At 50.9% G+C, this 27866-nt stretch overlaps 1 protein-coding gene across 1 annotated transcript in view; it reads right to left on the bottom strand.

The window, feature by feature from the left end:
• Positions 1–572: 572 nt before the first annotated feature.
• The window catches only part of Hkdc1 (hexokinase domain containing 1), a 43754-nt gene continuing 16460 nt past the window's right edge, over positions 573–27866 (bottom strand). Inside the window, exons 7-18 of the mRNA XM_051153129.1 lie at positions 26192–26375; positions 24243–24398; positions 20707–20940; positions 18536–18840; positions 16140–16285; positions 15930–16049; positions 12624–12719; positions 12352–12451; positions 11001–11184; positions 8194–8349; positions 2684–2917; positions 573–932 (exon numbers count right to left, since the gene is read on the bottom strand). Coding sequence (XP_051009086.1) covers positions 785–932; positions 2684–2917; positions 8194–8349; positions 11001–11184; positions 12352–12451; positions 12624–12719; positions 15930–16049; positions 16140–16285; positions 18536–18840; positions 20707–20940; positions 24243–24398; positions 26192–26375 — 2063 coding nt within the window. The 3' untranslated portion in view covers positions 573–784. The remainder of the gene's footprint in view (positions 933–2683; positions 2918–8193; positions 8350–11000; positions 11185–12351; positions 12452–12623; positions 12720–15929; positions 16050–16139; positions 16286–18535; positions 18841–20706; positions 20941–24242; positions 24399–26191; positions 26376–27866) is intronic.

Genomic DNA, 27866 nt, shown 5'->3' on the forward strand with positions numbered 1-27866 from the left:
ATATGCCCCCTTCTGTTGGCAGGAAGTCTGGACTAGACTCTCCAGGTTCCTTATTCTCCTGACAGGATGTGAGGCACCAACGAGCCCCTAAGGAGAAAGCTCAATATCACGCCATTTCCCAGAAACCCAAGTTTTTTTTATTTGTGGACCTGCACTTCACATACCTAATGGTCCTCGAAACAAATACGAACAGCAGTGACACCTGCTGCATCCCGTAAAATGAAAAACAGTTCCTTGAGCAGTGTCCCACCCCACAATACACACATGGGGGATGACACCCCAGGGTGCTCACAGAGCGCTCCGAAGTTGGTAAGATTCTTCCTGGCTCCATGGCAATGGGCCAAAGCCTTTGTTCTCTGAGCACCTATAAAGCCAACATGACAAGAGGGCCATGTTAAGCTAGATCCTCCAGAACACTAATACTCTTTCTCCCTCTCAAGGGTTTGTCTTAGGCCCAATCTCCAGCCAGAGGTAGCTTAATGCCAGAGAGGGACTAAGTCATCAACCACCTGTGCAGATCTGGAGTCCAACAGCCATGAGACCTGAAGCTATTAAATGCTCACAGCTCAAATGAAAAATCTGCCAAAACCAGATCTCGTAGGCCAGATCCTTTGATTTGGAAAGCCAGTCCATCTTTAGCCAAAATATACCAAATAGAAGTGTCACCAAGTGTCACGGCAAAACCAGCACCAGGATGCTAAGAGTACTGAGGAGGGGAGGTCAGCCAGAAGGTCATCTGGTGGTCCCTGGTCAGCATGGGGCATCACGGGCCCCACAGGGCCACCTAGCTTTCCTTCTGCGATTGCTGTAACCTCTTGGCTACAGCTGTGATCAGAGCTGCTCCCTTCCCGCTGCCGTCTTCTGATAGCATGAATGTCACGTCACACTGAGGGGCCAGTTCTTTCACCGTCTCCTGCAGTATCCGGGAGAAGCTGGGACAAAGAGGACAACATATCAGCCCTTGCAATAGGTTGGCCGTCTAGACTTTTGTGACCGTGCTTTCCTCCATGGCCTTAGGTGAAAACCCCACCCTCATGAGTCAAGTGTGGTGTTAGCTGTAGGAGACTCCCAGGAGCGACAGCTTCCAGGAGACTGCAGTTCCTACTTCTGAGAGCTTTTGTTGTGAAGGGGTGGGAGACTCCACAAACTGTCGGCACCTTTTGTTTTGTTTTTTGTTTTTTGAGGCAGGGTTTCTCTGTGTAGCCTTGGCTGTCCTGGACTTGCTTTGTAGACCAGGCTGGCCTCGAACTCGTAGGGATTCACCTGCCTCTGCCTCCCGAGTGCTGGGATTAAAGGTGTGTGCCACCACGCCCAGCCTAGAGTGAGCACTTTCAAAAAGGATTGTATTATTTCTTTCTAGCCTTTATTCAAGTCTTAGTTCAAGAAAGAGATTTGGAGCTAGTGAGATGGCTCAGAGGTGCTTGCCACCAGGCCTGATGACCTGAGTTCGATTCCTGGGCAGGCCCCATGTAATGATGAGAGAACTGATGCCTATGTATCCACATATGTACATATATATACACATGTACATACAAAATAAATGTAAAAATATTTTTAAAAGGCTGTATTTGTAGAAATTAAACCCCAAGCTGGGCAGTGGTGGCACACATCTTTAATCCCAGCACTTGGGAGGTGGAGGCAGGTGGATCTCTGTCAGTTTGAGGCCAGCCTGATCTACAAAGCAAGTCCAGGACAGCCAAGGCTATACAGAAGAACCTCGTCTTGAAAAATCAAAAAAAAAAAAAAAAAAAAAAAAAAAAGAAAGAAAGAAAGAAAGAAAAATAAACCAAACCCCCAAATGTGTATCATCCAAGGGACAAAGAGAGAAGCTGTGAGCCAGCGATCACTACCACAGGGATTTTATAATCTTGTTCATACAGCTCCTTGCCACCAAAATAAAATGAGAAACACTGAACAAAAATATAGCTTCTGCTGGGCAGTGGTGGGGCACGCCTCTGATCCCAGCACTCGGGAGGCAGAGGCAAGCAGATCTCTGTGAGTCTGAGGCCAGCCTGGTCTACAAAGTGAGTCCAGGACAGCCAGGGCTACACAGAGAAACCCTGTCTCACTCTCCATCCCCTAAAAGAAAGTAATAGCTTTCACTAGTGAAGCTATTAAGCTTAAGCCTCGTGACAGCCTGGGAGGTATGATTTTCTTTGTCTCCATTCTACAGAAAAAGAACTGGAAGTTCAAAGCAGGCAAAACCTGGCCCTATGTCACCTGGCTTCTGCACGGTAGAGCCTGGAATCAACCCTGTGTTGTATGGCAGGGATTTTTATTTTTCTGTCCACTGACTGAACTGAGAAGTTACAGCCAGCTCACCCCTGGTTGGCACTCTGGCCATGTTATGCCGACCAGTGCAGCAATGACCACATGTATTCCTTTGGCGCTGGGTGGCCCCCATCATACATACCCTAAGAGGCAGAGGTCACTGCTGCTGACCTGGCACAGATGAGGCCCCTGGCTGGAGTTTAAAGGCTATTAGCCTCACATGGACAACGAGGAAGCAGAAGCGCCAGCCCTTGCTTCAGCCTCAACAGCAGTGGCCTCCACCATGCCCAGTTACCATCCCCACAGGGCTACATCTTCCCAGTGTGAAGATGAAGCATTCGTGTGGGTCCAGCCCAGGCCACCAGCTGGCCTGCCCCGTGTCCCGGTTCCCACGCGTGTCTCGGGCACTCACTGAGGATGAAGCTTGTACAACGTGCCGTCCACGCCCACGGTGACCTTGAAGTGCTGGAGCCCTTGATCTTCTCTCCTTTTCTCCACGATGGCAGCCATGCCCGCGCCGCAGAGCTGGGCAGCCCTCCGAGACACGGCCCCACACACCTCCTTCACCACAATGCTGTCTTCACACGTGCTGTCCAGACCCAGCTGCTGCAGGATCCTCCTGACCTGCAGGAGGGCCAGCCGGTCACTGTGGACAAACAGGCCCGAACGTTAGCAGCTGCTTCCTGCACCTGGGCCTGCTTCACAGTCTGCGCAAAGAATGTCAGAGATACAAGACTTCCATCTAGGAAGTCCCATTGCCTTTAAAGATTTGTTTATTATGTTTACAACATTCTGCCTGCATGTGTGCCTTCCCACCAGAAGAGGGCAGTAGATCTCACTATAGATGGTTGTGAGCCACCATGTGGTTGCCGGAAATTGAACTCATGACCTCTGGAAGAGCAGACAGTGCTCTTAACCTCTGAGCCATCTCTCCAGCCCCCCATTGCCTTTAAATAGCAAGGTGTGAGTGCCGTTGTGTTGGGCATGCTCTTGCCCATCTCACTGGGAGCTAATAATAGGGTCGGCAAGCAACATACCAGATGCCCGTTTTCCAGGAGTCTGAGGTTCGAAGTACAGGGATGTCTTCTTAGACCTAACAACAATTTAGTCCTCCCCCTGCGGTACGCTCTTCCCATGCCGGAGACCAATTTCCTCCTACCTATTTCTATCGTTTTGGGTTTTGTTGCTTGGAGTTCAGGCTCAGGGCAGCTGCCCATCCAGAAACATCCAGTTCCAGTAGTCCTGGCTACTAAGGAGAGCTCTCAGCTAATAACGCTTGTGGTCCTGAGATTGCTTGCCTTCAGTTGCTTGCTATGTAGCCTCTGGCCTGGTGTTCCCTATGTATCTCAGTGTGGCCTCAAATTCATGATAACCGCCCTGCCTCTACTGCCCACGTGCTGGGGTTAAAGGCAGGCGTGTGCTGTCTACCCAGCTGACTCTGTGCTCTTTAGAGGTGAGACTGTGTCTTCAGCAGTGACTTGCACAGGGCTGGGGATAGTCAGTGACCTAGTGACTGCGTGGATATATGGCGCACAATGATACCTGAAAGAATAGGAACACTCAACCCCGGGACCCACAACCAGTCAACACACAGAGAGAATAGAGACTGCTGAGAAATCAGCCCTAATTGGGATGTCTGGATCACATCCCACCCGCCCAAGGTTTAGGTGTCATCTCAGAAGAGGAGGCAGAAAATGTAAGAGCCTGAGGTACTGAATGACTACTGTATCAGAACTGGACATGACAGGACAGTTGCCCACATAACTCAGGACAGCTGTGACTGCATGCCCAAGACCTGAGGAAGATCTAGCCCACAGCACAGATGGCCAAAGAGGCCACACAGCTCCCTTAGCTGAGGAGCTATGGGCAACTGGTGGCCGCTGGCAAAGGAAGAGTCAGTTCAAGAGAGTTACTTTTCTTCAGGGATGGGGGGCCCTGAGAGGTTGCCATGCTCCAGTACAAGGCCATGTGCCCACGCACATACAGGCAGCATGAGGTGGACCCAGTGGGTTTTCTTAAAAAGAATATGTCGGGACTGGAGAGATGGCTCAGCGGTTAAGAGCACTGACTGCTCGCCAGAGGTCATGAGTTCAATTCCCAGCAACCACATGGTGGCTCACAACCATCTAGAATGTGATCTGATGCCCTCCTCTGGCCTGTAGGTGTACACGCAGGCAGAGCACTGTATACATAATAACAAATAAATAAATCTTTTTTAAAAAGAATATATGAAATTGGGGAGGGGTAGGGTGGGTTTGGTCAAAATAAATTACACACATATATGAATTCTCAAATGAAAAAATGTAAGGAAGAATGAGAGCCAACTGGGTGGTGGTGGCACACACCTTTAATCCTAGCACTCGGAGGCTGAGGCAGGCAGATCTCAGAGTTCGAGGCCAGCCTGTTCTACGGAGTGAGTTCCAGGATGGCCAGGGCTACACAGAGAAACCTTGTCTTGAAAAACAAAACAAAACAGTAGGCACCTGATAGGACCACGAATGTGTACAGAGAAATGGTGCCACAAGGACAAGCTGGTCTCAAGTCTAGACCCTGGTTAAGTGACAGCGAACCAGTGACAAGCAATGACACTTACACTGAACTCTGAGACTCAAGCCCACAAAAGAATGACAGACAGGCTGCCTTGATGGCCTGTCAGGGATCACACACAGAAGGGTTACAGATCTGCAGACCCAGTGGGTGACTTTTCATGAGCCATTTCATGTCGTGGCTGGAGAGGCCAGGGATGGTAAAACACTATATACTGTTGGCCTTGGAGTGGCCATATTTGTTTGGTGGTAAAGCACTGTGTGCTTCTGGTCTTGGGATGGCCATGTTTGTTTGGGTTTTGTTTCTTGTCTCAGTAAGTGTATTCTAACATTTGTTTTTGCACAGAAAGGCTGAAGAACAGATCCTGAGGCATTGGTCGGTAATAGGAGCTCCTTACTTTCTTCCTCTCACTGACTCTTAACTTTTATTTTGTGATGCTGGCAATTGGACAGAGCTTCCTGCATGCCAACACCTGGCTTCTAGAAAACTTGTTTGAGCTGAGGCCAGCCACAGAGCACAGGCCCTTCAGGCTGACTGAGGGAAAAACTGTTCTCAGGGCATTCGGCTCCTTACACCTGCTCCTTACCATTGCAGACCACTGTTGACTCCCCCTCCTCCCTGTCCCTTCCTCCCCCTCCTCCCTCTCTTCCCCTTCCTTCTCCCCTGCTCTTCTTCTTTTTAAAGATTTATTATTTTCATTTTATGTGTTTGAGTGGGTTTTTTGTTTTGTTTTGTTTTTGTTTTTTGGGGGGTTTTTTTGTTTTTGTTTTTGTTTTTGTTTTTTGTTTTTTGTTTTTTTGGCCTGTGCTATGACTAACTTTTTGCCTGAAGAGACCAGAAGAGGGCAGCAGACTCCCTGGAATTAGAGTTCCAGGCAGTTGTGAGCCGCCATGCCTGTGCTGGGAACCAAACCCCAGGCCCTCTGCAAGAGCAACCACTGCTCTTAACTCCTGAGCTCTCTCTTTCTAACTCCTGACCCTACAGTGACTCTACCGTCTACGGCCAGCTCCCAGACAGCAAGTACCCTGCAGTGCTCCTGTGTGAACACTGATTTCACCTGTTAAGAAAATACACTGATGTATATTATTTTTCTGTCCTTTTTGTTTAATTGTATGTTTGGGATAAAGTCTTGTTATAAAGCCCTGGCTGGCCTGGCAGTCCCTATGCAGCCTAAAGTGATCCTGCTGTCCCTGTCTCCCAAGGGATTGGATAAGAAATGTGTACCACCATGGCTGGCTTGGTCTCTCTTTACTCCCATCACTGCCCCCAGCTGTGCTTTTTCACTCAAAACCACCTAACCAGACAGACTAATAAAATTGGGCACAAATTGAGAGGAGATAGCACATCTGTACATAACTGATATAGTGGGGGTGGAAAATCTTTTTTTTTTTTTTTCAAGAGTCTCATATAACCCAGGCTGTCCTAGACCTCATTGTATAACCAAAGATGACCTTAAATTTCTCTTTCTTTGCCTCCCAAGTGCTGAGATTATACATATGCACCCCCCACCCCAAGACCTGGCTTCTGCTATGCTGGGGAGTGAAGGAAAGGCTTGTGCATGCCAGGGAAGCAATCTGCCCACTGAGCCCCTCCCCCAGCCTCGGAAAGCCACTTTCCAAAGAGCAATGCACCCTCAGGAAGTGCTCTTTTTGTCAAATGCTTCTATCGTAAATAATTAATTCCTAAGATGCAAATGACTATGTGCAAAAAGCGTAATTATGGTGTTTCTCAGAATAACAAAAAAATCATAAATTATAATTTGGCATTGCATTAGCATGGGAGGGTTAGTAAATTATAGTATAGTAACAGGGAGGTTTTATATAGCCCTTCATAAGGATCGTCACACTAACGAGACAATAAAGGGAAGAAACATTATAACTAATCAGTGCTGATGGCATCAGACTGTCACCGTAAGCATCGGTGACAGTATAGGAAAAGGACAGATGAACCAAAAGTCAGCACTGAATCTGATCAGGCATCCAGGGCAACTGTGAGACCTCCAGAAAATACGAGAGACAGAGGAGAGTACCGAACGCTGTAACAGCCCTCAGAGTCTGGGGTACAGGGAAGTCGCAGGACGAGCTGCAGCTTCCTCAACAACTGTGCAGGTAGGAAAAAGAAGGAAGGGAGGGGATGCCTACAGAGTGAAATAGATTGTGGACCTGCCAACCAATTCGAAGGGCCTACGAATGCATACCAAACAACTATACTGCTGTGTTTTGCTTTTGTTTTTGTTTGGGCAATTCAAGAAGCAAAACTCTAAGAAGATATTTTGACATTAAGGTTTTACACTAGCTGTTTTGGGTGTGTTAATGGTGCTACTTGGTTATGAATTTTTTTAAGAGCTGCTATTTTAGAAATACATTTTGAAATATTTATAAACGGGCTGACACAAAGGTGTGGGCTCTGTTTCAAATTAACCTAGCCAGAGGCTGAGCCAGTAGGAGTGTGGGACAAGCCCAGCCGTGATGGGTTGACCTTTGTTGGGAGCAGTGATGGGAACACTGGGCCCATTTCACTATTGTTCTACTTTTGTAGATGTTTAAATTTTTCCATGATAAAGAGTAAAACAAGAAACAGAAGCCAGGCATGCATGGTAGCACACGCTTGGAACTCCAGCACTTGGGAGGTAGACACAGACCTCAGCTACATTGCAACTTTGAGGCCACCTGAGCTGTCTAAAAAACAAACAAACAAACAAACAACAGCACTGTAAGTGAAATTTTCTATGACTAAACATTGCATAAATAATATGTAAATTAAATTAATATGATGGCATGTATCAAATAAGTTTACATATATTAAAGAACTCAAGAGGAGACAACACACACAAAGCTCAAAACAGCTGTATTTGCTAATAAGCGGATGAGTGATTTCCTTTTCCAAATTCTTTGTTACGGGTACACTATCTTTTGAAAACAGAGGGTTAACTTTTAGCCTAACTTAATTCTGGAACCTCAGTAGAGAACCAAGTCCTTTCAAGTAAGCGCCTGGGGCTAAGCTCTGGGCAGAATGCTGTCCTCTGGGCTGGAATCTGAGGCAGGTGGATAGGGGAATGGCCCTGAGTAAGCTCCATGCTCCCAGGAGCCTTCCTACTTTCTGTCTCTGTTCCTCTCTCCAGCAGTGACCTTGGATTTCTGATCCTCCTGCCTCCACTTCCTGAGTGCTGAGATAACTGTTGTGAACCACCACATGTGCTTTATGAAGTTGCTGGGGATCGAACCCAGGACATCACATATGCCAGGCAAGCACTCTACCAATTGAGCTACATTCCAGTCTTGCTTTCAATCCTAAATCTTCCCACCCCTGGTGGGATGACAGCCATCCCTTCCCCAAGCATCCCACACTAAGCAAGTAAGTTTGGTCATACATCACCTTTCAATCTGGGACAGGAATTTGGTTTCAAAGATACCCCTGGTCCGGAGTCGCTCTGAAATCTGCCCTCGGAAGAGGAGCCCCTGCCGGGTGAGGTCGATCAGGATCCGCCTCACTATCTCCCCCAGGTACATCCCACTGGTCATCTTCTCATATCTGTTTTGGGGGAAGGGGGATAAGACTGATGAGGGAGAAAGGTGGTTTCGGAAGGACCCAGGGCTGGGTGCGGAAGGCATGCCATTGGCACCGGAAGTTCATGGTTCAGAGAGGGGTCCCGGGATGCTCTCGCTGCAGTTGTCAAATGAATATAACACGAAGAGAAGGGTGAAGTGAGAAAGAGAGGCTTCAGAGCCACCTGGGAGCCAAGCCCAGCTCCCCACACTGCAGTCACGGGGGGCGGGGCATGAACCCCAAATGTGAGCTTCATCTGTAAACTGGGGAACAAAGCAGGCTTGTAAGGCATACAGGGGACAGGAGCCACCCCTCCTTTGGCCCCAATGTCAACTATCCCCAGCCAGTTTCGGTTTTGCCTTAGACACGGGGACATCAACTTTGCCTTTGAAGACGTCTGTCCACTAGACATCACAACAAGCTACCAACACTTAAGAGGTGCTAAAAATAATTCATCAGCCTTCCCCCCTTTGCACAGGGCTCCATATGGATACATAGCAAGACAGGAAGGGGCTTAGGAAAGAAGCAGCCAGTACCAGGAAGCTTCGGTGCATGGGAACACAATCTCACTGCCGGTCTCAACTGTACTGGGGAGCTGGACTCCCACCAACCAAGAGGTGAATGGAAACCCAAGTGCACTGACGCTCGATGCCAGCCTCACACTCACAACTGTTCTAGGACCCAGCAGAAAAACACTGCAAAATAACATAAGGCAAGGCAACTTTGTCAGGCCCGAAGGAATCTTGGGGACAAATGGCTAACCCCAACGGGGCGCCTATTAGTGTAGCACAGTGAATGCTGGCCCCCTGGCTCCTCGCACTTCTCACTGTGCCTCTTCCCCAAAACCTCTCCAGCCTATGGGCTTCTCCGCCCCACCTTCTCATTCCTACATAAGCCTGCCATTTTGGCCATGTACTCTTGATTCTCCGCTCCTGGCTCTTGGTCCACCCCTCATGGCCTTCTCTGGTTGATTAAATTATTGGAATGAGCTAATGGCAACAAAGCTATAATATATAAATGCAGGTTTGTTGGAAGCAGCTCAGGAGGGGGAGGGGAAGGGAGAGCGCTCACCTGGAGATGGGGGGAGGGAGTGAAGGAGGGGAGGCAGGAAGGTAGGAAAGGGACAAGGGATGAGGAGGACAGGGAAACCAAAATGTCTGGTTTATATAGTGATTCTCTGGGAGAGGGGAAGTCCCCCACCCTAGGTAGAGGGCAGGCCATGGCAGGCAACTCTGCAGCAGGACCTAACACTCTCTTCTCTGTTCTCTCTCCTCTTCCTCTCTCACTCTGCCCCCTCTACCTCTTCTCTTGGCCTAGTTCCCCCGTCTACTGGCCATGTTTAGTTTATTGCTTTCTCTCCCTGCCCTGGACTCTTCCAGATGCCTCTGGCTGTGCTCTCCCTCACCGCTATAATAAAAGCCTTTTTGGCCATGCCTTGGAGAGTCATGTGCTCATTTCATCCAAAATCCCAGTTCCACTCCGTTAAACTCTGTCCAGAAGTCTGAGTCACAGCAGACAGAAACAGACCTAAGACCCAGAAACTACCTGGGAGGAAAGAGATAAGTCTTCAAGCCCTTTCTAACGGGGTTGGGGGGGGCGAGGGGGTGGAGGGGTGTGAGTACTGAGGCCAGGTTTCCTGCAGGCTACAGCAACACAGGGCACTGAGCAGCACCCTTCAGCCTGAGGGCCCTTGGTTTTCGAACACCCTCTGCCACCCAGCAACGACGACGGTCACCAAAGCAGGGTGCAGGGACTACCAATACCCATCCTGTCCTTGCAAAAGCCTCTTCCCTACACCATGTTCTCAGCTCAACAGTCCCCAGAGTGGCCTTGAACCTGGGCTTAGCACATTTCCAAGCTGTCAGCCTCTACTCACCAGCCCTCATAATAAACCTCCACTCCCTCGGTTTACATACTATAAAACCAAGCTTACCTGAGATGGAGGCCACACGTCTCACACACTCTAAACCACTCTCCGGCCAGTTCTAGAAAAGGTTCCCAACACTGTTCCAGGGGAAGGGCCTGGGTTCCCTCCTGGGGCCAGGGACACTAGCCCCACCTCAGTCTAGCCCTTTTGTCTCCACTCACCAATGTGTGTCAGAATGCAGGTGGAAATCTACTGTGAGGTATCTAGAAGCCATTAGGGTTTTTTTTTTTCCTATTTTTTCAGAAATTAGTAATTGAAACATACCTCACAAAGGCTTGTGATCCCTGATAAGGTGTGATACCACATCAAGAGTCAATCTTCCCATGCATCATGGGGACCACTTTCCCCCTGACCTTAAAAGGCTCAGGACCTTGACCTCTTAATGGGACCTGGTAAAGCCCACTCGGGCCCACTCAGTCACCATATCCCTGCTCTGTTACACGCAGGCACTTGCAAGAAGACATTGTGACAGCTTCTGGCTGGCTTCCAGACTCCCACAAGCGTTCATGGTACCTTATGGTAATCAGAAAAGGGACCCCTCCCTCTCCCTGTTAGAACATCAAGATGGCCTATTCCACTCCAGGATGATCCTGCACTGACATCTGGTACAGAGGTGCAAGAAGCATAGACAAAGCCATTGGGTTGATGCTGCGAGAACCGAACTGCTCCCTTCATGCACGACATGCACGTGACCACCTGCCTGTCTCACCTCTGCTTGCCAGAATTCAAGGAGCCCTCGTCCACCTCCTTGTCATACTGGGTGCGGATGTCATCTATGCAGCCATTATCTCCAAATCCTCCCCACTCCGTGTTGATGCACATCCGGCCTTCGTCCCCTTCCACCAGCTCAATGTTCCTCATCTCCTCCATATAGCACACATTGCTTCCTGTCCCTGGAAGGAATCACCAAGGGACTTTAGTCCTCAAAGACAACACTAGGTCTAAGAGAGGCAGGTGAGTGCCATAAATAAGTCGGGGTCTGAGACGGAGCTGAATGGGATTCCAGCTTTGTACTCAGCTGGCCAGTCTTAAGCAGGTGCCCTATAGAGTTGTTAAAAAGAAAAGAATGAGGCGTCACGTGTGTGTTCTCTCCATGTGTTAAGTAGCCAATGAATGATACTTGCCATCTTCTGCAGCAGCAACAGCATCTCTGTCATCATTATCATCATCATCTTCTTCTCCTTCTTCCCCATCACCTCCATCACCCCATCATCATCATCATCATCATCATCATCATCATCACCACCAATCAACATTATCATTATCATCTCTAGCTACATCATTATCCACACCTATCATCATCATCATCCTCAGCAGCAGTACCATTGCCATCATCATTACCATCATCACCATGCCCATCTTGCTTATCATCATCATCATCATCATCATCATCATCATCATCATCCCCAGCAGCAGCAGAACCAGAGTCAGAACCCACCTCCACAGCCCTAGGCTACCCTAGGCTACCATGTCCAAGAGTGGCCTCCCTTCCTTTCAAGACAAGTGGCCCTAGAACCATAGTTTAAAAGAAGGAGGGGAGCCGGGTGTGGTGGTTCATGCCTTTAATCCCAGCACTCGGGAGGCAGAGGCAGGTGGATCGCTGTGAGTTCAAGGCCAGCCTGGTCTACAAAGTGAGTCCAGGACAGCCAGGGCTACACAGAGAAACCATGTCTCAAAAAAACAAAACAAAACAAAACAAAAAAAAAGAAGAAGAAGAAGAAGGAGGGGGTCTAAGGAAGGGGAGACACAGTAATGGAGGTGACTATAATTACAACACATTACATACTAATATGAAAATGTCCAAAACATGAAGGAGGAAAGAGAAGAAAACTACTTTGTGTATCTTCTCCTTCCGCAATGAAAAGGAATGACCTTGGCTTAGAACCTTGGTGATAAAGATATTAAGAGCCTTAGGAATTAGTTAAGCTAGACCCCCAGACCGAATTACACCACCTCTGGAGCAGCCTCTGGCAACAAAGCAATGACCCTGTCAGCCCTCAAGAGAGTCAGATGGGTCCAGGCCAGTGTCGGGGGTGGGGGGCACATGACTGATCATGTACCTGCAATCAAGCCAATCTCACAATTGGGATCTTCATAGCCACACGTCATCATGGTCCCCACCGTGTCATTCACTATTGCAACTATGTCCAGGTCAAACTCCTGCAAAGGAAGAAAGCAGAATGTGCAAGGGGCACCTGCGCCCAAGGCAGACTGAGATCTGTGGCCTGTGGCCTGTGGCCCGTGGCCTGGGCATAGCATGGCAGAGCACGGGAGAAGAATGGCCCAGGGGAAGAGGACAAGGTCCATCATGCGCCTCCCCACCATAGCCTACGTTTCTCCTCTTGATGGCTTCTCTGAGCATGTCCACCACGTCCTCCCCTTCACAGTCGGTGGCCTTGAAGCCTTTGGTCCACCCCACTAGAGTCCCCTGAAACAAAGAAGGATAATATCACTTGGGTGGCAGTCCTCAGGGTCACAGAGAAGCTCATATCCCACGGACATGAGATGTTGAATCTGGTCACTTGGAACATGCTTGTTCTTGGCCTGTTTCTACCTCCACTGGCCCAGCATGGCCCAGACAAGGGCTCCTGCCAAGTCTGTTCTTCTGCATAGTCTTCAAGAGTCAGATGTGTTTCCTGTCACTGTTACACAGAATCAAAGTCTAAGGCCACTTTTTCTTCCTCCTCCTCTTCCTCCTCCTCGTCCTTGTCCTCCTCTTCCTTCTTAGATTTATTTATTTATTATGCATACATTGCTCTGCCTGCATGTACACCTGCAGGCCAGAAGAGGGCATCAGATCACATTATAGATGGCTGTGAGCCACCATGTGGTTGCCAGGAATTGAACTCAGGACTTTTAGAAGAGCAGTCAGTGCTTTTAACCTCTGAGTCATCTCTCCAGTCCCAGTTTTTAGTTTTTTAAGATAGGGTTTTTTTTTTTTTCCTCTGTGTAGCCTTGGCTGTCCTGGACTCACTCTGTAGACCAGGCTGGCCTCGAACTCACAGAGATCCGCCTGCCTCTGCCTCCCGAGTGCTGAATTACAGGTGTGTGTTACCATGCCTGGCTGATTTTTTTTTTTAAGTCTGTGTGAGTGTGTGTGTACCATGTGTGTGCAAGTTCAAGGTCAGAAGAGAATGCCAGATGCCCTGGGGGTGGAATTACAGACGATCGTGAGCCGCCATGTGGGTGCTGTGAACTGAACCTGAGTCCTTTGCAAGAACAGTAAATGCTCTTAACTGCTGATATACCTCGCCAGCCCCTGACCTCATTTATAAACCAAGGAAACGAAACCACAGAGAGGTTAAAGAACTTACCCAAGGCCACACAGGCAATAAATAAGAAGCCTGACAATTCACCTCAGACTCTGTGGTTGTCCTGTTCTCCCCCCACCCCAAGTCAGGCAGAGTCCCTGAAGAGCACAGAGCAGTGTCTGGTATAGAACTAACATTGTGAATGCATTTGTGTACACACCATGTCTCAGCTAATTCTCCACCACCACCACCACCATTGTCATCGTTGTTGTCACTGTCGTCATCATCATCATCATCATCATCACCACCACCACCATCATCATCATCACCACCACCACCACCACCATCATCATCATCACCACCACCACCACCATCATCATCATCACCACCATCATCATCACCACCACCACCATCATCATTGTCATCACCATCATCACCTTCATCATCATCACCACCACCACCATCATCATCACTACCACCACCACCATCATCATCATCACCACCATCATCATCATCACCACCATCATGATCATCACTATCACTACCACCACCATCACCACCATCACCATCATCATTGTCATCACCATCATCACCACCATCATGATCATCACTATCACTACCACCACCATCACCACCATCACCATCATCATTGTCATCATTGTCATCACTATCATTGTCATCCTGCTGATGCTGTAATCCGGGCTGACACTGAACTCCCTACATAGCCAAAGGTGGCCTTCAACTCTTGATCTTCCTTCCTCTACCTCCCAAGTGCTAGTGTTCAAGCATTTGCCACCATGATAGCTTGGGAAACACATTTCTTTCTTTCTCCCCCCCTCCACCCCACCCCTGAGACAGGGTTTCTCTGTGTAGCCTTGGCTGTCCTGGACTCACTTTGCAGACCAGGCTGGCCTCAAACTCACAGCAATCTACCTGCCTCTGCTTCCCGTGTGCTGGGATTAAAGGTGTGCACTACCACACCCAGCGGGAAATGCATTTCTTAAGTTACGTGGGTGAGTTTTCTTTCATCAGACAATAAAACTCTACAACTTTGGCATCTCCCTGTTCACGTATGCTGTTCAGAGCACATAAAAATATATTGCTCGGTTGTTCTAATTAGCCTTCACTGGTCATTACCTTCTCAAGCCTCTCCGTAAAATCATTAGACCCCTCTTTTACATTAATGTCACATATGTCCTTTTATTGATACCAGGCCATATCTGAGAGGGCCACTCCCTAGATTCAACCAACCGTGGATGAAAAATATTCAGAAAGGGACTGGAGAGATGGCTCAGCAGTTAGGAACACTGGCTACCTTTGCAGAGGATGCAGGTTCAGTCCCCAGCACCCACATGGTGGCTCACAACCACCTTGCAACTCCAGTTCTGGGGGACCTGACATTTTCCTCTGGCCTCCACAGGTGCTGCACACATGGGTTGCACAGATGCACGTGCAGACAGAGACTCAAAAGCAAACAAACACAAATAACTAAAAAGTATTCAGAAACAGAAGCTGCAGCTGTCCTGATGCATGCAGACATCTTTCTTATTCTTGCCTAACAGCGGTTTCCACTGTGGGACACAGTCAAGAGATGACAGCCCGTATTCAGGAGGATATGCACAGGGTCTGCGCAGACATTGTGCCATTCTTTAGATTGAATTTGAGCAACAGTGGATTATGGCGCCAGTGGGGCCCTGGGCCCAATCCCGTGAAGATACCAAGGAGTCAACTCTTTTGCAAATGACAAATAAGGAGAAACTAAACACGGTGAATTAGAAAAGCCTTTGCACAGCTAAACCCCTCTAGACCATGTGTTCCCAGATGTGGGAACGTTGGCCTGGTGGCGTGGCTCAGTCAGCAGAGTGCTTGCCTGGTATACACACCGCCCTAGGTTCAATCCTTAGCACCATATGCACTGGGCTTGGTGGTGCATGCCTGCCATCCCAGAGCTCAGAAGGTGGGAGCAGAAGTGGGGGATCCTTGGCTACATGAGGAATTTGAGGCCTGCCTGGGATACTTGAGACCTTGTCTCAAAAACAAAACCTAATGTGAGCACAGACACAGAGAAACCTTGAAATGCTTCCTCGCTAGGGGCAGGGGCAGGGGTAGGGGCAGGGCAGGGGTAGGGGCAGGGGTAGGGGCAGGGTAGGGGTAGGGGCAGGGATAGGGGCAGGGCAGGGCAGGGGTAGGGGTAGGGGCAGGGGCAGGGCAGAGGCAGGGCAGGAGTAGGGGCAGGGGTAGAGGCAGGAGCAGGGCAGGTGTAGGGGCAGGGCAGGGCAGGTGTAGGGGCAGGAGCAGGGCAGGGGTAGGGGCAGGGCAGGGCAGGGGTAGGGGCAGGGCAGGGGTAGGGGCAGGGGCAGGGCAGGGACAGGGCAGGGGCATCTTACCTTGTCAATGCACGTTTGTCTGCAGGGAAAGGAGAATGTGAAGCCCAAAGGCAGCTGGGCGCCCTTGAGGCCCATATAGTCCAGGAAGTCAGCGATGCACTGCACAATGTGGTCAAACAGCTGCAGAGAAAGAGAGAGAAAGGGTGGTGGCATCCATGCAAGGTGCGCACAGATGGGTGTGGCACCTGGCACCCAGGCCCTGACACTCACCTCCTCGCCAGTACCCTGCATGATCTCCAAGGGGATGGCAAAGATCTTGTTGTACATTCGCACCGATCTCCGTCCACTTCTGATCTTCACCAGGAGGACTCGGAAGTTAGTGCCCCCCAAATCCAGGGCAAGAAACTTTCCTTTCTCTGTGATAGAGAAAGTGGAGGCTGCATTCCCACCCACACATGGGTCACATGTGTCCCTTTAACGCATACTGGGTGGTATGAACAGAGACCTGTGTTGGGCACATGGAGAAAGAACAGGGGGCCAAGCCCAGCAGAAGCGGTGGCGGGGGCAGGGGGGGCGGGGTAGGGGAACATCTGCTTCTGGCCTCCTAAACCGAAGACACTTCATGCCCTGGCAAGCACTCTGAACCTGCCCTAGGCCAGAACACTTTTTCTAGCCCTCATTTCCCCAAGACCCAGGCACTGCTCACCACCTACTGCTTCTGAGAAAGAACTTTCGTTCTGGGCCTCTTTCCATGTCTACAGAGCAAGGAAGTTGGGCCTTCAGGGCTTCTCCCAGCTCTAAACCCCACTGATCAATGGGTCCCAAGCACTCTATACTGAGCCAGGCCTTCTGGTAGAGGACCTACTGGGCTGAACCTGCCACTCTGGAGGCCCTGAAACAGGAATCCTGGGCAGCTAACCTGAGCTCAGGGGACTCTAGGAAATAGTTCCATCCTGTTTAGGCAGGCCAGGGCCTCTCTCTGCAGCTCTTTCCCCCATAAACCTGAACCTGTTCTTCTTTTACTGTGTGCATGTGTGTTCATGACATGGGTAGGAGGGCAGGTGTGCCACGGCACATAGTTGGACGCCAGAGAACAACTTTGTAGAGTCGGTTCTCTCCTGCCACCTCCTCATGTGCCCCTGGGGTGGCACTCGGGTTGCCAGGCTTACACAAGTAAGAATTGGTTTATACTTGTTCCCTCTTCCCTGGTCCCCGTGTCCTCGGCCTGGGAAACCCCCTACAGCCCTGCATCATGGAACTGTGCAGGTCCCCACCTGCAGGACCTCCTCCTCCAGCTCTCAGCATCAGAGCCTGGGCCACACAGCCTCTCTCGCTGCCCTCCACTCACCCACCTGCTCCTACCCATCCTGATCTTTCTGTTTCTCAAAATTGCCAAAGGAACCCTTCCAGCCATCTTTGTTTTCTTCCTGGCCCCTGTCACTTCCTCGTGTCACCTGCCATTGGCCTTTTCACTGTCTGCCTGCCTGGCTAAGGCCCATTCATAAGGACAGGGACTCAGCTCTTTGATGCACCTAGAGCAGACGCCGCACATGTCCCCTTGAGGGACAAGGGTAGAAGAGGCAAAGAGATGAAAAGGAGAAAGAAATGGTTTGTTTATTCTACTGTTCTCAGTTTTTCTGTAAACTTAAAGGGTTTTGGCTCCAGATAAAAACATTGTTGTTAAGAGATTCAAAGTGTGTAATCCTCACAAGTTTACCAGCTGGTGACATCCACAAAATAGAACTATTCCCTCCTCAGGTAATGGGCAAAGTTTTTTGTAAGGATGAAGTAACAGAATTCAAAGCAAACTGTAAGGCCTGAGCATGGGCCAGCAAGATGGCTCAGCTGGTAAAGGCACGTGCCACCAAGCCTAATGGCCAGAGTTTGAGCCTTAGAACCCACAAAGTGGAAAGAACCAACTCCCACAAGCTGTCCTCTCACCTCCATGTGTGTGCCATGGCATGTAAACACACTTGTATAATAAATAAAAGTTTTTAAAAAGTGAAAGAAAAACACCAAAGGCAGTTAGTGAAGGCCGTTGTTCCCAGCAGAGGCCTGTGAGCATCACAGAGGTGAGGCAGCTGCAGAGAGCTGGCTCCACAGCTCAGTGGTTTCCCTCAACCGAGCAGAGAAGACAGCAGGATCAAGAATTGGAAAAGTCAGGGCTGAAAATAGTGGGAAGCAAGGCCCTAACATGAACGCCAGAACAGTGCCAGTCAGAGGAAGCCCTGAAGGCCCACACAAAACCAAGTGTCCAAAAGGAGGGTAGGGGCAGCATAGGGACTTCTGCTGACTCACAGTGTGAGATCCAGTCCTGCACCTAGAACACACACACACACACATACACACGCGCATACCTGTATACACAGACACACATGTGCATGCACACACACAGACACACAGACACACACAGGCATACACATTTATACACTCACACACATATACTCTCACACATTCACACATGTGCACACACACCTTCACACACATGTACATGCACACACAAGCACACACACACACACACACACACACACACACACACAGCTCCAGAACTACCCTCTACCAACTGTCCCCTCTCCTCATCCAAGACTCTAGCATTCGCTGCATTTGTAGATGGTAGGCCCAGCCCTGCTCATCTCTCTGTAGGGCAGGTGCCTGTGCCAACCTACCTGTGCCATCAGGCATCCCATAGACATAAGTGGGAAGCATCTTCACCGTAGCCAGAGCATGAGTCTTTTTTTTCAGCCCGTACTCCAGTTCACTCCGCATCTTGTCCCGCACACCTATGAGTTGTTCGGGGGTCAACTGGAACAGGGCCAGCACCTTGTCAATCTGTTTACGCTGGGCCTGTACCCGAGAGGCCACTGCAGTCACCATAGCAGCCCCCTTGGTACTCCCACTCTCTGACAGGAGGAAGCGGACATCACAGTTTGGGACCAGTCTCCTCACCACTTTGTGCAGGCGTTTGGGGTACCTGAAGGTAGAGGTAACAGTCAAATATTGAACAATCATATAAGCCAGGTCTGGCTAGCGGGAAGAGACACAGGCCTGGTGGGTAATGGATTCTGGAGGACCTGTGGGGGGGATGTGTTGGGAGATGGTCTGATGTATTTTGATGCTGATTACTGCTTGCTGTCTGTGACCCACCTTTTGCTTAATAAAAAGCCATCCCACCTGGGCAGGGCAGAGAAGATAGGTGGGGCTAGGAGAGAGAGGAATTCTGGGAAGAAGAGAGACCACCAGGAGGAGAAAGGAGAGAGACACCTGAAGGGAAGAGAGGAAGGCCGCCATGGGTTAGCTGGAGGAGAAGCACATGGCCGGCATGGATGGAGAATCCGGCCCAGATGAAGAACATGAACAAGTATATGGGATTATGGATGGGCGGTAACTTGATAGAAGTTATTAGAAGCAGACGGCACGGGATTGAGGCAGGGATCCCAATGCCTGTCCCACTATGGGAGGTAGTTTAGAGGACTGATATCTGCCCTGCCCCAGGTTAACTAAGGCTATTTTAAAATATAACAAGTGTCTGTGTCTTCATTGATTGCTAGCCGGGCCTACAGGTAATACAGATAATTTTAAAAACAATAGAAACGGGCTAGAAAACCAGGGCAGTAGAAAGGGCACCCGGGAAGCTAAGGGAGTGTTGATGTTGCAGCTCGAAGGGCACGTGTCTGATGGGACAGTGTGATGGGAGATGTCATCTCTGTCCACAGGGGAAGGGTCTGCTTGCTCAGCACTTTCTAGGGTGCGTGCGCACTCCTGGCTTCCAATGCTAAAAGGTCTTTCACTCTGAGTCCTCCTGAGAAATTGTCATTTCCCCACGTCTTCCTAGTGGGAAGAAGTCTTCCTTTGCCATTACAGATTTTGCCCATCATGACCAGGTATTTCTGACTTTCCAGTCTTTTTTATTTTAAGAGTTATTTATTTATTATGCATAGAGTGTGCTGCCTGCATGTGTGCCTGCATACCAAAAGAAGACACCAGATCTCATTATAGATGGCTGTGAGCCACCATGTGGTTGCTGGAAATTGAACTCAGGACCTTTGGAGGAGCAGCCAGTGCTCTTAACCTCTGAGCCATCTCTCCAGCCCTGACTTGCCAGTCTTATCATAATGTAGGTATTACCTAGATAATGGAGAGAAAGATGACGGACAGAAAAGTAGGAAGATACATAACTAAATACACAGATAGGCAGGCAGGTGGGCATATGGACACATGAGAGATGGATGAATGAATACACTGATCAATGCATGGATGGATAGATAGATAGATAGATAGATAGATAGATAGATAGATGACAGACAAACAGATAAGTGGCCTTTCTAATTAGTCAACTGCTTTAACAGACTTTGGTTTGATTTGGTGTGGTTTTGAGATAGACCTTGCTGCATAGCCCAGGCTAGCCTCAAGCTTCCTCCCTTCCTGCCTCCTCACAGTGGAGGTCTCCATTGCTCTGCCCTTTGTGTCCTAGACAGCCTGCCTCTGGTCAACCCCTCTGAGTTCTGTGATCACTGGCATGCACCAGCAGATCAAGCTAAAGCCCCCTTCTCTTCGAGAGTGATTCCCCCAAAGCACCCAGCCAGCTGTGGAAATCTTAGACCCATTAAGAGGGAGCTGATTCCAGCCACCCAGATATGCAGCATAGACCCAAGGGAGCACCAGGGCTCAGCTGGAACAAGGCCAGCATCTTGTCAATCTGTTTACACTGGGCCTGTACCTGAAAGGCCACTGTGGTCACCATAGCAGCCCCCTTGGTACTACCACTCTCTGACAGGAGGAAGTGGACGTCATAGTTTGGGACCAGTCACCCCACCACTCAGCGGTGGGTGGCACTTACTGAGGGTGTGTTTTGTAAAGGGTCCCATCCATGCCCACTGTGGTGCGGAGCCGGGTCAGCTTCTTGTTCTCCCGGAGGCGTGTCAGGATGGCAGCCAGGGCAGCGGCACAGAGATTGGCCGAGCGGAAAGAGACAATGGTGCAAACATGCTGGACAGCAATGCAGTCTGACTCAGAGGGGTCCAGGCCCAAATCCACCAGGATCTCTCTCGTGTTAGCCAGGCCTTCTTTATTCCTAGCCAGGAGACAGGAATGAGGGATCCACACTTCTCCACACTGTGGGCATCCTCCTGGGATGTGCTCTCGGGATTGCATGCACTACCTTATAATAGCATAGTATAGCCAATAGCAACAGCAGCATCGAAAAGAGCAGCTGCCCTTTGCTAAGCATGCACTGTGTACCAGGTACCTACTAAGGCTCTGGCACATAAGTCAACTCATCTGGTCCTCACAAGAATCCTGAGGGAAGTACTGCTAGAAGCCAGCACAGGTGAGAGGACTGAGGCAGCATGTGAGTGACTTGTCCCTGCTCACAAAGCTCCTACATGCTGGAGCCACGGCTTGAACTCTGGTAGTTAGATTTCAGTCCACGCTTTCAAGCACCCCATGTTCTACGCCACTTAGGTTCCATCTCTGCCACTCTCTGTGCAGATCCAGGCTCCGCCCATTAGACTGGTGGCAAAGCTCAGGGCAATGCTAAGGGTTCCATACCTGAGGAGCAGGTCTCTGACCTGACTGAGCTAAGCTTCTTTATTACACCATTGCAAGGCTTTGAGTGTAAAGACTCAAACCACCAGATCAAAAGGTAGCCATGCCAGGACTCCGTGGGGAAAGACTCAGGTTACAGAAGGGCTCTGAGGCTCCATACAGAGTCTATGGGAACCATGATGGGTAAAACTACATGCAAATGGGCAACTTAGGATAAGTCTCCAGGACTTGAGTCGAACTCCCCAAGGAACCTGTGACTGCCCAAAGCAGGGGAGAAAGGATGGCTTCCTGACAGCAAAGACCCTGCCTACTGAAACCCACAGGAGTGTGACACCGAGCCACACCAGAGATTTCTAGCTCGCCTGACGCCAAGTCCAGGACTGAAACTCCCTGTGAAGGAAGAAAGTCCTGTCACTACTGCTGCTCCGAGTACACACCACTGTGGCCACCAACCCCAGCCCTCCACAGAGACAAGGCAGGAGGGACACCCCAGCCCTCACAGAGGCAAGGCAGGAGGGACACCCCAGCCCTCCACAGAGACAAGGCAGAAGGGACACCCCAGCCCTCCACAGAGGCAAGGCAGAAGGGACACCCCAGCCCTCCACAGAGGCAAGGCAGAAGGGATACCCCAGCCCTCCACAGAGACAAGGCAGGAGGAACACCCCAGCTCTCACAGAGACAAGGCAGGAGGGACACCCCAGCCCTCCACAGAGGCAAGGTAGGAGGGACGCCCCAGCTCCCACAGAGGCAAGGTAGGAGGGACACCCCAGCTCCCACAGAAGCAAGGCAGAAGGGACACCCCAGAGGCAAGGCAGGAGGGACATCCCAGCCCTCCACAGAGGCAAGGCAGGAGGGACACCCCAGCTCTCACAGGGACAAGGCAGGAGGGACACCCCAGCCCTCCACAGAGACAAGGCAGAAGGGATACCCCAGCTCTCACAGAGGCAAGGCAGGAGGGACACCCCAGCCCTCCACAGAGACAAGGCAGGAGGGACACCCCAGCCCTCCACAGAGACAAGGCAGGAGGGACACCCCAGCCCTCCACAGAGGCAAGGCAGGAGGGACACCCCAGCCCTCCACAGAGGCAAGGCAGGAGGGATACCCCAGCTCTCACAGAGACAAGGCAGGAGGGACGCCCCAGCTCTCACAGAGACAAGGCAGGAGGGACGCCCCAGCTCCCACAGAGGCAAGGCAGGAGGGACACCCCAGCCCTCCACAGAGACAAGGCAGGAGGGACACCCCAGCTCTCACAGGGACAAGGCAGGAGGGACACCCCAGCTCTCACAGGGACAAGGCAGGAGGGACACCCCAGCTCTCACAGGGACAAGGCAGGAGGGACACCCCAGCTCTCACAGAGGCAAGGCAGGAGGGACACCCCAGCCCTCCACAGAGTCAAGATAGGAGGGACACCCCAGCTCTTACAGAGACAAGGCAGGAGGGACACCCCAGCTCTCACAGAGACAAGGCAGGAGGGACACCCCAGCCCTCACAGAGACAAGGCAGAAGGGACGCCCCAGCCCTCCACAGAGGCAAGGCAGGAGGGACACCCCAGCCCTCCACAGAGGCAAGGCAGGAGGGACACCCCAGCCCTCCACAGAGGCAAGGCAGGAGGGACACCCCAGCTCTCACAGAGACAAGGCAGGAGGGACACCCCAGCTCTCACAGAGGCAAAGCAGGAGGGATACCCCAGCTCTCACAGAGACAAGGCAGGAGGGACACCCCATCTCTCACAGGGACAAGGCAGGAGGAACGCCCCAGCTCTCACAGAGGCAAGGCAGGAGGGACGCCCCAGCTCTCACAGAGACAAGGCAGGAGGGACACCCCAGCCCTCACAGGGACAAGGCAGGAGGGACACCCCAGCCCTCCACAGAGGCAAGGCAGGAGGGACACCCCAGCCCTCCACAGAGGCAAGGCAGGAGGGACACCCCAGCTCTCACAGAGGCAAGGCAGGAGGGACACCCCAGCCCTCACAGGGACAAGGCAGGAGGGACACCCCAGCCCTCCACAGAGGCAAGGCAGGAGGGACACCCCAGCTCTCACAGAGGCAAGGCAGGAGGGACACCCCAGCTCTCACAGAGGCAAGGCAGGAGGGCCACCCCAGCCCTCCACAGAGGCAAGGCAGGAGGGACACCCCAGCCCTCCACAGAGGCAAGGCAGGAGGGATACCCCAGCCCTCCACAGAGGCAAGGCAGGAGGGACACCCCAGCTCTCACAGAGGCAAGGCAGGAGGGACACCCCAGCCCTCACAGGGACAAGGCAGGAGGGACACCCCAGCCCTCCACAGAGGCAAGGCAGGAGGGACACCCCAGCTCTCACAGAGGCAAGGCAGGAGGGACACCCCAGCTCTCACAGAGACAAGGCAGAAGGGACGCCCCAGCCCTCCACAGAGACAAGGCAGGAGGGACACCCCAGCCCTCCACAGAGGCAAGGCAGGAGGGATACCCCAGCTCCCACAGAGGCAAGGCAGGAGGGACACCCCAGCCCTCACAGAGACAAGGCAGGAGGGACACCCCAGCTCTCACAGAGGCAAGGCAGGAGGGATACCCCAGCTCTCACAGAGACAAGGCAGGAGGGACACCCCAGCTCTCCCAAGGACAAGGCAGGAGGGACACCCCAGCTCTCACAGAGGCAAGGCAGGAGGGACACCCCAGCTCTCACAGAGACAAGGCAGGAGGGACACCCCAGCCCTCACAGAGACAAGGCAGGAGGGACACCCCAGCCCTCACAGAGACAAGGCAGAAGGGACGCCCCAGCTCTCACAGAGGCAAGGCAGGAGGGACACCCCAGCTCTCACAGAGGCAAGGCAGGAGGGACACCCCAGCACCTTACTTCTCTATGGCAGCCACGTGCTGTGTTTCAATCTTGCCCTTTGTGTGAAGAGCAGAGGATTTTGCACCCCCAAAGAGGAGACCAACTTTGGCCATCTTCAGTAAGATGAGCCGGACCAGCTCCCCCATGTACAGGCCACTGATCATCTTCTCGAACCTGCAGTGGGATGAACAGGTCAGTGGAAGTGACACCTCAGGTTAAGCAATAGGAGTTCCCAAACGTCCTGGCCGTGAGGGAGCTGCTCCTACTTCTACCATGAGGAACCACAATGTTGTTGACTCATTGTCACTCAATCATCCCATGACAACCAGGAGGCTTCTAACCCCGACACTGGGCATCTGTCTAAGAGAGCCTGGTGCTGAGATTTCAATCTGGAGTGTCAACTGAAGACCAGTTTGTCAAAGGCCTGCTCCTCAGACTACCTGGCACTGTCAGGAAGTGGTGGGACCTTTATGAGGGGACCCTATAAAGGTCACCCACCATTATGGGCATGTCCTTGAAGAGGAAAGTGGGTCCCCAGCCCTCTCTCTTCTCTCTGTGTCACACCCAGCCATGAGGTAAATGGCTTCTTCCACCATAACATGCTGCCTGGCCACAGACCCCAAAGCAATGGGGTCAGCTGACCATGGACTAGAACCTCCAAAACTGTGAGCCAGGCGAACCTTCACAAGTTTAGGCAGTTGTTACAGTAGCAGACTGCAACTGACATGAAATATGGAGAGCCCAGCAAAGGCCCATCGTGACATGGGTGGAAGACCCCAGGAGGCAGCCCTCACCTCCACTCTGGTCTCTACACCAGACAACTGCTACCCATAACAGGAATATAACTTTCAGTCTTCAAATATAGTAAGATGCAAAATCCAGAACTATCGGTTTTCATAACCAGACTTATACATTGCAATACAAAAGCTCTTAGACCATGAGGGCTGGAGAGAGGGCTCAGGGGTTAAGTGTATTTGCTGCTCTTCCAAAGGACCTAAGTTCAGTTCCCAGCACCCACATGAGACAGCTCACAACCATCTGTAACTCCAGCTCTGAGGGGGGAGGCAGGCTCTAATGCCATCTTCTGGTCTCTATGGGCACCTGCATTCACACCTGCACAGGTGCATATGCACACATGTCTACACACACACACAAACACAAATAAAAACTAATTAAAAAATAATCATCTTAGAACATTGGAGAAACAGAAAGCAAGCAAATGAGATTCAGATTTGATTTAAGAGAGTGAAGCAGAGCTAAATGAAAGTGACAGTCTGAGAAGCACTACTGCCTTGGCTTGTAACAGCTCATGGACACAAGGAAACCGGTATGTGTAGGATAAACACTGAGCTGCGAAAGGTGCGTGAGGCGCAGCAGGTGGAGAGGACAGCAAAGCCAGCTGTGCGGTGAGCTTTGAGTAAGCTCAGCACACAGCAAGGAGCTGCTGCAGGTGCCAGAGAAGCTGTTCTGCCGGCCATGGCCGACACTCAGAAAGAGTGTGGCTAAACAGCAGACACAGACATTGGTGGTTGTGAGGTGAGGCCCCTGAGGATGTCAGGTGGCTAGGGAGCCCCCAAGGAAGCATACACTGAAAGCCCTGGGCAGGGTCTTGTGCTCTTTTTTTTTTTTTTTTTTTTTAACATTTTTTTTTATTTACTTTTATTTCACATGCATTGGTGTTTTGGCTGCATGTATGTCTGTGTGGGAGTGTCAGAACCTCTGGAACTGGACTTAACAGATAATTGTGAGCTGCCATGTGATCGCTAGGAATTGAATCGGGTCCTCTGGAAGAACAGCCAGTACTCTTAAGCCCTGAGCCATCTCTTCAGCCCTGGGATCCTGTGCTTCCTGTGTCTGGCTTTCCTCTGTAACCATTCACCTACATACCCTGATGTGCAGGAGGGGCTGAGTGAGCAGGAGCCGCCCGGTGCTGATGCCCGGATGGTGGGTGACAAGAAGGCACTCACAGTTGCTTCCCAGGGTTGAGCGAGCCCAGGTCCAGCTCTCTGTCAAACTCTGTGCGGATGTCCTCCAAAGCGCCGTCGTCCCCGAAGGCCCCCCACTCTGTGTTGATGCACATCCTCCCCTCGTCGCCCTCCACAAGGTCAATGTTGCTCATGTCCTCCATGTAACATGCATTGGTGCCTGTGCCTGGAAAGAGGGTCAGAGAGAACACTCAAAGAGAACGAGAAGCTGGGTAAGCCAGGGAGAACTCAGCTACCCCAGTGCTGTGCTCTTGCTCTGCCCTGCTGCCTCAGGCAAGCCTGAGCTCTCAAGGGGAACAAGGCCCACGTATGAGGCTCACACACCTTAGGTCATGACGGTGTGCAGCTATGAGTGGAGGCAGCTGTGAAACCATCCCTTGTGAATATGCATCAATGCTTTAAAAAAAAAAACAGAGATGAGGGGGTAAGCCAAAACTGTTCTTTAAAACCCCGCGCCCCCATGCCTATGTACCACCATACCTGTGTACATATATGGACATGTGTGTGTGTGTGTGTGTGTGTGTGTGTGTGTGTGTGTGTGTGTATACACTTTTTTTTTTTTAAGAGAAGTTTAAGGGCTGGAGAGATGACTCATTGGTTAAGAACACTGCCTACTCTCCCAAATGTCCTGAGTTCAATTCCTAGCAACTACATGGTGGCTCACAACCATTTATAATGTGATCTGGTGCCCTCTCCTGGCATGCAGGCAAAAGACTTTTGGGGGGTACTTTTTTGTTTTTGTTTTTTTGTTTTGGTTTTGGTTTTTCCAGACAGGGTCTTTCTGTGTTAGACTTAAGTATCCTGGACTTGCTTTGTAGACGGGCTGGCCTTGAACTCACAGCAGACTGCCTGCCACTGACTCCCAAATGCTGGGATTAAAGGCATGCACCACCACGCCCAGCCTAACACTGTATTCTAAACAAACAAACAAATATTTTTTTAAAAGAGAGAGAGAGCCGGGAGGCAGAGGCAGGCGGATCGCTGTGAATTTGAGGCCAGCTTGGTCTACAAAGTGAGTCCAGGACAGCCAAAACCCTGTTCTCAAAAATAAATTGTTGTTGTTGTTGTTATTTCTCTTTTAGTTATGGGGTGGGTATGTGCATGTGTCCGTGGAGTCCAGAATAGGGTGTCAGATCCCCTGAAACTGGAGCTGGGTATTTTAAATTGCAATACAAAAAAAACCAAAAAACAAAAAACAAAAAACAAATGAGGAATGTAAAAATGTAGACTACAAGATGACATTTGGAAAAAGCTTTTCACAGACAAGTGTGGAACAATGTTCAAGCTTAAAATTCAATCTGTGGTCCCAGACACAGTCACCAAGATACACAGAGAGGACAACAGCAGGTGACACCATAACTGGCAAGTGCGTGTTCCAGTATGAAGTGGGGTCCTGGAATCGTTAGGCACGTCAGGCTGCTCAGGTGGGCAGGTCCCCTTAGGAAAACCAGGCCAAGGACGTCCCTTTAGAAAATCAGGAGCTGGCCGGGCACATGGTGGCGCACGCCTTTAATCCCAGCACTCGGGAGGCAGAGGTAGGCAGATCGCTGTGAGTTCGAGGCCAGCCTGGTCTACAAAGTGAGTCCAGGATGGCCACGGCTACACAGAGAAACCCTGTCTCGAAAAAAAAGAAAAAAGAAAATCAGGAGCTGCCCCA

Source organism: Acomys russatus, chromosome 11, assembly GCF_903995435.1.
Source record: "Acomys russatus chromosome 11, mAcoRus1.1, whole genome shotgun sequence".
NCBI classification, from domain to species: Eukaryota; Metazoa; Chordata; class Mammalia; order Rodentia; family Muridae; genus Acomys; species Acomys russatus.